This window comes from Styela clava, chromosome 13 (genome assembly GCF_964204865.1).
Source record: "Styela clava chromosome 13, kaStyClav1.hap1.2, whole genome shotgun sequence".
NCBI lineage: Eukaryota > Metazoa > Chordata > Ascidiacea > Stolidobranchia > Styelidae > Styela > Styela clava.
In genome coordinates, this window is record NC_135262.1 from 17151605 (window position 1) to 17162865 (window position 11261).

At 31.6% G+C, this 11261-nt stretch overlaps 1 protein-coding gene across 2 annotated transcripts; it reads right to left on the reverse strand.

The window, feature by feature from the left end:
• Positions 1–201: 201 nt before the first annotated feature.
• Positions 202–10350, reverse strand: LOC120332134 (ras-related protein Rab-11B-like). 2 transcript variants are annotated; one of them, XM_039399316.2, is made up of 6 exons: positions 10192–10350; positions 9861–9935; positions 7803–7998; positions 7281–7474; positions 6699–6779; positions 202–2530 (listed from the first exon to the last, which is right to left on the reverse strand). In XM_039399316.2, exons 2-6 carry the CDS (start codon positions 9898–9900, stop codon positions 2385–2387), a joined length of 657 nt encoding a protein of 218 aa, XP_039255250.1. In that variant the 5' UTR covers positions 9901–9935; positions 10192–10350; the 3' UTR covers positions 202–2384. The 2 variants fall into 2 exon arrangements, with proteins under 2 accessions (XP_039255250.1, XP_039255249.1); XM_039399315.2 differs by lacking the exon at positions 202–2530 and adding an exon at positions 4124–4945.
• Between the last annotated feature and the right edge of the window lie 911 nt (positions 10351–11261).

The following is an 11261-nucleotide window of genomic DNA, read 5'->3' on the forward strand; positions in this document are numbered from 1 at the left end:
ACCAAGCGTCTTCTCCTGCGATAGTTCTGCCATAGTGCGGATTAATGGGTCAAGGAAACAAAAAATAAAACTTATTCCCACGTTAAGCTTCCCTAAATGTTGTTAAAAACATTTTTCAATCATGCATGTCCAGATCCGATCATCCCATATATTCCAGTATATCTCTAAGTATTAGAGGACTTTTTGCCTTGTTCAGAGCGAAAAAGTTTATTTTATCTTACCAAACTCAAGATGGTTACCATAATTTTTGATCAAACATTAAAAAATATATCTATATCAATGTACAAACTTGATGAGTAACATTGTCATAAAACCATCGAAACTGGCCAGCTATGTTAGTCAATGTGCCAAAGCTCCAAATCCCTCCAAGGAAACTACCTGTATATAATAATGACCTCATTTCATCATCAGACATCTTTTTATTATTGATATTAAGATGCATCATCTTAGAATTATATAGAACTCGATTTCAACTTGAGATCATTGCTTAAAAATACATATTCTGAAACTCTACATATGACACTGATAAATCAAATAGTTAGGATTTGATCTATCAGCAGCCACCACAGAGAGAAATGATTGGCAAATTTGCTTATAATCAACAGTTAATACAACTACTGATGCACGAATCATGGAGGGTAAGCATAAGAATGTTTGGTAAATTTCACAACAAAATTTAGTCCAAAATAATAAATTCATCGTATTTTTATTTATTTTCGGAGGCACAACACTGGCAACAAGTTTTAGAATACTACAAATAAGTAATCAAAATAAATTTACGCAAGAGAAACCATACCAATATAAATCATAGAGATTACAACCAGGGCAAAATATACTGTAAGTCGAATGGAGAAGGAATGTTTTGATTCTTCGGAGTATCAAGAAAGGACTTTCACCAATAGTATTACCGTAAATTAAAAGTCAGTTAGACCGAATCTTTTTAAAATACTCACTATTTTTTAAAGAAATTCTGACAAATTAATTCCTTGAAAATGCTACCGAAATTTCTGCCAGAAAGGATTAAATTGAAATATATTATATATTTAGTTCGCAAAAACAAACTTTGTGACAAATCGTATTTAACGCTACCTAGCGCTTCCATAACTGGATTACAATGTTTGCCCTGGCTGGAATAAAGATGACTGAGACTTACATTAAAATACAGTAATCAATCTAAAGGAGATACAATATAGATAGATGTTACTACTAAACTTCACACAATAATAATATAATATTAAATATGTTTCACCCAATCTTTAAATTAAAAGGTGTTTCTAACTAGTGTAAATTACATAAAGACAAGTCAACACTGCACTCATTTCAGTTCATTACATCATAAGAGTGCATTTACGCTCGTGAGAATTAACAATGATCTGTTTAAATGGGTAAAATTCTTGGGCTCAAGTTAAAGATTGATGAATGAATGTCAAATCAACCAAGATTTTGTTTATTAATGATGACTAAAATTAGTCTCGAAATAGCCAGATCATGACTTTTTAGAAAAATAGGGTATATTGAAATATTTGATTTCAAATGAAAATCAAGACACAAACAATTTGGTTTTTAGGATAATTTAGCACTGAGTTTCCTTTTTTGCTGTTAAATAAACATTTTTGAATATACCAAATGCAATCCATTTCGAGTAATATCTTATATTGTGAATTCATTAGGAACATATTGTATATATCAGAAACAGGAAATATTTTAAACAGACCAATTGGGTACGAACTATTCATTTTAGAAGCCAAATTTTTGAGGAACAATATAGAGCAGAACGGTTGAAAGAACTTGAAAAAATTTAATCGGGACTAAGCAAAAGCGTGAAAACAATACATGGATAAGATAAGAAAAATAGGTGTTGTTATCAACTGTTTTAAATATGTTTTCTATATCGATTTCAGAATTAAATTGGCTTTATATTTACAAAGCTATATTTCAAATCTGAATTTGCATACGAAATAACACAGATTTTCAACATTGGCTAGCTATTTTGGATCATGTGAAATTTGAAACAATAAAAAATTAGCCATATCTAATAAATGTATATTATGTCCTTTTTCCTATTTTTTCAAAGAAAAAGCCATGTTAAATAAAGTGAAATGGAAGATTAATGAGAATTTACGGTGAGTAACTCTTGCACCAAAACACAATAATGTTTGACAAAAATAGATAATAATATTGAAATAAGAATTGATTCGAATACATATTTAATGAACGATACATTACAAATCCATGTAATATTTTCAAGTAGATTTGATATAGATATCGGTAAAAAATTGATTTTTGAATCAAGGGTCAGGAACTTGCTTTACTCAGATACAGCTAAGCACAATACCATAGTTATGGTCCCTGGATTGTTCCACTATCGCTGAGATACTAAGCATCTAGAGTGCTTTGCAGCAGGCTTGTTGTTTGTTAGAGGGGCCATTGGAAGTTGACGGTATCACTATGTCGACGCCCTGTCCATTTTTAGGCGAATCTTCGCTTTGCGTGTCGTGGATTTGTTTCTGCGACACAATGCGGTAAATCTCTGTTGTGGGGTAAAGGGTTAGGTAGGATGAAAGAAGCAAAAGAAAAATAAATGCAGTTAGTGCTCATGCGACAAAAAAAACAAATTCCACCAAACTAAGATGTTGAAAAATGAGCAAATGTATTGCAAGTGCCTCAGCTCCCATGCCACAGCTATCAACATTTGGATAGAGTTTGTATGTAAAACAAAACATGTTATCAAAAATAACCAAGGTTATTGATTTAGATCTTTGTTTTATTTAAATCAAAGTTGATTATCTGTCTATACCAAAACCTTTTGCGAAATACAACAAGCATTGAGGAATTTGCAATGACATTTGAAACTACTATAATGACTACAAACATAACAGGCATTACATTCTATCAAAGGATGACTAGGGAGCGAAAAAAATTCAATTTTTCCAGGATAATTGAGGCATTGACATTATAGCTTTACAAAGGAAGGTACAGTCAACAAAACTGATCTTTTGGACTTTTGGAATCAACGCCAAAATATACACTTAGTTATGATTATGACTCGAGACCCATGCATGTTTTTTTCAGTATTACCATTCTGATTATATAAAATGCATGAAAATATGACATAAATGTGGTCATATTACTAAAATATTTTTCAAATTGCTGATGTAATTGAAATGATTGATTCTTTACCATTGAGCATTTATTAACAATGACTTCATTCATGGAGTTACAACAATATACATTCCATGCATTTCTGATCAGTAAGCAAATGTATGAATTCATCCTCAACTACACCCAAACACATACCATCTCTCTAGCAACATAGAAATGAAACAAAATTGATAAACTAAAAAGACAACATCAAATTTGTCCCCAAAGAAAACACCACATATAAAATTAATTGTTATGTTGACCTGTTTTTTTGATATACCCTCATTTTTCGTATACTGTCGGCCTCAGATTAACTTCATGCTAGAAGCAATAGAAGGTGAAGATAAAAGAAACCCTAAACCGAAACTCGATCAGATTTCATCGAAGTAGCCAGCTACACAAGAAGATGTGTACTGTCAGTGCAAATTCCTAATTTCACTTGTTCTAAATAATATTCTAGCATAACAAATGAAAAATACTGAGAATGTGTGATAGGGCGCAGAATTTAAAACTAATTTCCATATCACACATTTCAATTTAAAAATAAAATAACTTTTTCTATGAAAAACAAATCCCACCACCATCGGACAGATGTACACATATACACTAATCTAAAACATAAGGTATGTAGTAGTCTAGTAAATTATCTTTAGCATAGAGTATTATGCTAAGCAAAATAATTTGCAAACTAAGTTCATACTGACACTGGCCCTAGTGCTGTGGCCAAAAAGGTTCATTAGCTCGTGCACTGATGAACTATGGTATCATGCATCACCCGAAATACATATTAGTAAAATGGAAGTGGGAAAGGTGCTTGGGTCTGGTATTGTGGAAGTGAAATAGGTATTTGGTAGAGTCTAAATAACGCTGATGTACCGAGATAAATCGCAGTTCGCAGAGATTCTCCATACAAATAAGGGCTGCAATAATGCACAACTATATTGAAGCCTCGTCCCGAACCAACGTTTAAAACCAGCCGCTGTTGATTTTTAACTTTATTATAGAACATTGATTGAAATTTTCTTGTTATATGAGTAAAAGTAACCAGCTGAATAAAATATGATATAATACAATGTTGAGTAACTTTGCTATATTATTAATAAGAAAAATGCACATCTCAACAATTTCGGACAGAAGAAGTTTGCCTTTGTTTAATGTGTGCTCAATCCACAGCGTTTATTAATTAGACATGTCAGATTGATAGACAATATTTTCTGATGAGATATAAACAACACAACTTAGATCAAGATCATTTATGATTAGGTGAATGAGCGTGTACTTCCTGCATTAATGATATAAGAATGATTTCACAATGCAACAGAGTACTGAAGTACAACCAATGTTTCACCATGTCATTTAATTTCTTGTAGTTATAATACAGAAATGATATTGTTTAATAATCCTGATGATAATATGAATGCAATTTTCAAACGAAACTTCTTTTTATTTTGGTTTTGGAAATAAAGAATATATAACAGACGATGTAGCAAAGTTGCATTGTCCATTATATATCTTCAGGTGGTTTTTGGTACTGAAATTTAATCTTAGCAAAATATGAATAATTCCTTAATCTGTTCTTATCAAAGCATTGATAGTTTGCCTCAAATATTATACACCACTGATAAGAGACTGTAAGGGTTGTATTCTCTTCATCATTTTTAGTTGTTACAGCAAGATTTCCTATTCTCTTTACCGCCCTCTGTGTTTGTTGGCGGGATGATGTCGACTACATCATTGGTCGGTGTATCCTCTGTTGTGTTCTGTGAGTCTCGAATTTGTTTCTGAGATACTATGCGATAAATCTCTGCGAGAAATCAATATAGTAAATAGGCTACATAGTTGACTTACCCATACTTAAATGCCCAGAATGAAATTAATATATACATAATCAGTGTAAATATTCTCAAAACAACGTTTTTTTTTAATTTGGGATAATTGCAGCCTTCGAAAAAGAAGTAAATATTACAAATTTCATCATCAAACCAATATTTATAGCAATCTCATAGTCATAATAAAGTTAAAATGTAGCGGTTAAAAAACCCTTTCTTGTATTATAAAATCAATTTGACTTGGGCAATCCTTTCCGAAATGGGAAAGTTATTCACCAATTCCAAGAAGAACCTGTGTTGCCCAATGCTTACTCATAAATGACGTTATAGTAAAAACACCAGTCAACAATCAGTACTGGACCGGTAATGACTTCCTGTAGAAATTCAATCTGAAACTGTGCCATTATGCTCGGGCTACACAACATTTTTAAATCATAAAGTCCAGCATTGAAATAGAGCACCGTTGGTACAGGATGCAATTGCCTCCTCTTTCGATAAAATTTTTGCGTTGCCTACCGTGTGAGATTCAGAGTAGGCTACTTCCAAAAATTTATAGCTCAGTAAGTATATTAGGCTATCTATTTAGTATTTAATATGAATTATGATTAACGCTTACTGTAATTGCGATAATTCTTGCTTCAAATATGAAAATGACAAGTGAATTCCCAATTCTATGAAGCAAGTTTCATTTATCATACCAATTCACTTTCATTTTATAAGAGACAATAGAATCAACATTACTATACCAATACAGCAATTCAATCAACTATCCAAATCTTTATGATAGAATAATAAAATAGTAAGATATTGATGTGCTTGAGTTAAAATTGTTCTTTAAGCCCTTTCCTCCAACTAATAATAAATCAAGCAATGAAAACTAAGTTTGGCTTGAAATAATTTTACAAGTATCAGAATATTAGACACATTGAAGCTTTGAAACAAGTACCAATATAGTCTTTTGATATATATTATTAAATGATGCCAATATTATTTGAAATAAGATACCAGAATCTAAGTTATATATTATATAGGCACGTTCAATTATATCAAATCAATTCTAGTCAACTGTGTTTAATCATCACAGGGAACGCTCTATTCATAACTGTTTAATCTCTAAATATGAACGAGATGTCACCACAGAGTCGTTTGATTAAACATATGACATCATTCTCATGAATGAGGAAATATCCACATGAATAAACAAATAACCTAACATTTCTGAACTTCAGTATTGAAAGCAATAGCCTGGTTTGACAAGATAACTATAAGTTGTAATGTTTGCTATAAATACATTAGAAATGGGATTTTTATATACTGAAATCATGATCTCAAGATGGAAACAAACTACCGTACTAATTTAAAATTGTGAAAAATTATTATTCAAATTATAAAAGACTGAACCAAGATGAAAATATTCCACCACATATTCAGCAACTTAAGTCAAAAACCGAATCGCTGGTAAAATTTCCATTCCACTAATAGTGTTGAAAAAATCAGCAGCATAACCTCAAATATCCAAAAAGGATATGAAATTGATTTCATAGCATATAAAAATGCACACAATGCTAACACAATTACAATTGTAAATAATAAAAAAAAATTAAACGTACATTACATAACCAGTGGATTCTGAAGGCAAATCTCAAACAAACAGTCAAACACACTCTCAACTCTTTCGTTATACTAACAATCAACTAAAAGAATTTTCTATTATAAGTAAAACATTACCTGTAAGTATATTATGGAAAGCTGTCTCTACATTGGTTGAATCTAAAGCCGAAGTTTCAATGAATGATAGACCATGAGTTTCTGAAAAAAAGAGAATTAGGTTACAGATTTGTAGATCTCACAAATTTGAATTGACAAAAATATTATAACAATAGAAACAGAAATTCGAATTGTGACGATTCTTAAGAAAATTTTCGTTTTTATGAATCATACAGGGTGGCCATAAATGGTTCCATTACATTTGAACCCACGTACATTTGAACCCATGGCAATTGCACCTGTATGCTATTGCACCTATGGAATTTTTTTTGTTTTTCGGATAGTTGAACCCACACTAACCCTAACCCATGAGTTTTAGCACCCGCATATAGATTGAACCCGTGGATATACACATGGGTTCAAATGTACATGGGTTCAAATGTACGGTCACCGCCATAAATACCTATACAATATCAATTTTGTTATGAAGTCAGTTCTCAATATTCATCTGTGAGCACCAAAACAATTTATGGTATCGATAAATTCCCTTTGCAATTGTATTGTACTGCAATTGTACTGTATTTGAAAAAAGATGTAGCTCACCTGAAAATGCTTTCGCCTCATCAGAAGGTACAGCTCTCAAATGTCGTAAATCACTCTTGTTTCCGACTAACATGATGACTATATTGTTATCTGCATGATCACGGAGTTCCTTCAACCATCGGTCAACATTTTCATATGTCAAATGTTTTGCTATATCATAAACTAACAAAGCACCAACTGCACCCCTGTAGTACCTGTTAAGCAATAAACAATTTTTTCCATCTTTCAAGCAGGACAAATGTAGGCTTTTTTATTTTAGAAGCGTTCAGCAATATTTTCTCCAATCTCCAAAGATATTCTCATATATTCCTTTATTGGGCTCATATTTCAATGTAACGTGTGCCACAATTTGAAATATATGGTTTTTTCAAATAAAAATGAATGGTATGGAATAAAAAATAATCATACTACAACAATATAGTGTCTATATCTATAGCAATTATGTCATCCCAACAAAATGTACGGTCAGGTAATGCAGCCAATATTGCAGATTAAGATACTATATGATAATGATAATCTTACGCCGATGTGATGGCCCTGTATCTTTCTTGTCCTGCAGTATCCCATATTTGAGCTTTGATTGTCTTCCCGTCAACTTGTATACTTCTCGTTGCAAATTCTACACCGATTGTACTTTTGCTCTCGAGATTAAATTCATTCCTCGTAAATCTTGACAGAAGGTTACTTTTTCCGACACCAGAATCTCCAATTAGGACAACTGTAAAATGAAAAAAAAATCTTTGTTACACTGGGATGTTCTGATTATCCCAAAAGATACGAGTTGAAAATGAGTAACATAAAAAAAAATCTGAACTGCAGTGGACCTCAGTTAAAAAACAACTTTTTAAAATCAACTTGGTATCATTAAAGTTGTGTTCACAAGTGCATGGCTAGAATTGTTATTTATATCGACGATACCGTCCCTATTAAACTATCAGTTTGGCTTATCAAATTAATAAATGAGTTTTAATCTTTACTCATAAACTAACGATACTACAGAAAACTTATCCATTGTAAGAGCTCATGACTGAGGGTATAATAATCCATAGAATTAAATGTTCAGGTGTCTATTGATTTATTTAAAACATGTGCATGAGTGCCGATTACATACCTGTGTTTTTAATTTGAGACTACCAATCAATGTTAAATTAATTATCATGCCAATTCAAAGCCGAAACAATAACGACGAACAGGGTTTATTTTACATTACCAAGTAGCCTTTCAATTCAAAGTATTTTAATGATGTTTGTGGTTTTAAGGTTAATGAGAGAAGTTTTTATCTTGGATTTTCCAACTAACAGGTGATTTCAAATTTATTCTTCAAATTCAGAATATTAAAATTACTATTCTGACACTGACACCCATCTGGTATCTTTCTTCATATCTATTATATAACATAATTTCATGGTATAGTATTGGAAAAGAAAATAGCAGCAGAATAATGATACCTCTAAAGATCTCTCATTCCAAAGATGAATGACTTAAATATAAAAAAGACATCCATGTTCTAAAAGCCCCAAAATTTGAGTAAATGGAATCTCATTGTAAAAATTCATGTTAAAAGCTAGTTTGAGTAAATGGAAACTCATTGTAGATGTTCATGTCGAAAGATAGTTTGATATGCCTGATTTCAGGTACAATACAATGGTATTTCACATAATAAACAGTTGATGCTCTTTTTGTAAATATGAGAAAGGTCTTGTCTGGGTGCAAGCCGGCACCAACATCAGTGATGCAATACCAATAGTTCAATAGAAAGCTAATGCAAACACACAATGTATGTCAAATTTGTCTATATACTGCAAATCATTTATTAGCTCTGATGCATTACATACCCAACATAGTTGTATGCATTGATATTTAAAAGAAAATTCTTATATTCTCTTGTTATCAAGAGCTATATCAAGATAAATATCTTACACTATCTTGTATAGGCTACTAATTATAATTTGATACCAATTTAAATGTCTTCACAAAACATGTATATTTTAATAAATTTAAAAAAAATATATATTTCTCCATTTGAAAAATGCAGTCATTTTAACAACAAAATAAAGTACTACAAATAAATTCTATATATAATCAACCGCAACAAAATGATGGCCAAAAAATTGATTAATATATATGACATTTGAGTCCAACGGCAAAGCATTTTCTAGTCTAGCTAAAGTAATAATGGTGATATTACATAACCTAGTGAAAAAAATTCTAGTGTAACGTGATGTATAATTTTGAACTTTCATTTTATTAAAAACCGCCACTTTTGAATTTGTGGATGTGTAAAGGCTTGTTCATGAGCTCTAATAAGATTTCAGTTGTAAAATGCTTTAAAATAAGTATCAAAATAATTAATGATTAACAAAATTATGAATCGGCCTGAATAGACAAACACCACAGCGGTTGAAAGACCATATATATCGAGAGTTTGTATTCACAATATAGAATGTAATTTGAATTGAGAAATATGCCTATATTTGGTCTGGAGATAAATGCCTAATTTAACAAAGGATCAAGCTAGTCACATAGTATATGTCGGACATACCAAAATTTCATTTAGTGTATTTATGCCTTGATACAAACCTTTAAATAAATAATCGTATTCATCATCTTTAGTACCCATGATTTGAGTTTGTGATTTTGATTTTCAAATTTGCCCTGTGAAGATAAGTATAAAAATCATTACGTCAACGACTCAGCATCAAAAATTCAGACATTGTTCATCAATGTCGATATGCAACCAATATATTTAAAATTCAAAGGAATACATTGACATAAAAGTTTTTAATTCAGAATTACAAATTCTGGCAAATCTATGGGAAAATTTTTTAAAGTCAAAAAGTGAATATAATTTGGTAGAAGTATAACTTTTTATTAATAATGATATGTTTGATAAAACAAAACTAAAACTTACTGGTACACTGGTCCAGAGATCAATAAGAAATCCAGGTAGATTGGAGTGTGATACCCAATTGCTAAAAAGCAATTAACTGTACTGTTCTGTGGCTTGTAGAGCTTAATTAGGGAAATATGTCAATCACACTAAAATAGTCAAAAAAAGAACAAATCATATTTAGATCTTGTTTGGGCGCTCCAGAAGTACGGTATGTGTACCAATATGAAGGTAACTAATTTTGTTCAGCTACTTGACATCAAGTGTAAAGGGATGGGAGCCTATGGGCAGGGGGTATATTCACTTGGCTAACACAAACAGTGCCCAAAATCGTAATAGGACTAAAATAAGGAAAATCGGAATAAAATTATGGCCTAACCCTCACCTGGTACACATACTATGGAGATACCCTTGTTTGATATGACACTGTATGGCCACCCTCATGCTCCATGGAAACTAAACTCTCGTCATTAAAAGAACGTAACATGGTACCATTGATTGATTTTGGGCCACATTGAAAATATTATAAAGAAAGCAAGGCAAAATATAAAGTGACAAATCCATATTTTGCAAAATTAAAACTAAAATAAATATGAACTGCTCACACAATAATTAGTTTACCATTATAAATTTGGCATATGAAGGAATACTCATAAAGGATGCAAATAACAGAAACAAAAACATGGGCTATTTGATGAAACACACCATGGTATGTTCCACAACACACTGGTTTGCAGTGAAGTAGATCAAGGTGTACCAAATAGGTTTTGAGCTCAAACAGAAAGCTTATAAAATGCTTGGTCCATGCTGCACTGTTTGTTTTCAAACTACCCTTATATATTAATTAACAATTATTGTTGGGTTATTTTTACTTGATCCAAGCCTTCTGAGCATAATGAACATGAACCGTGTGGGCTTTGTCAGCATTTGAACTACCGGTATTTCACACCTGTTTTTCACTGAAATGGAGCATACTCTGCAATAATTGTTAACCCTAGGAAAATACATAGGTATGTAAATCGCATAGTGAAGACTACTGGATATAACAAAGCAAGCACTTCAGTAAGATATTAATATGACACTGCTGATAT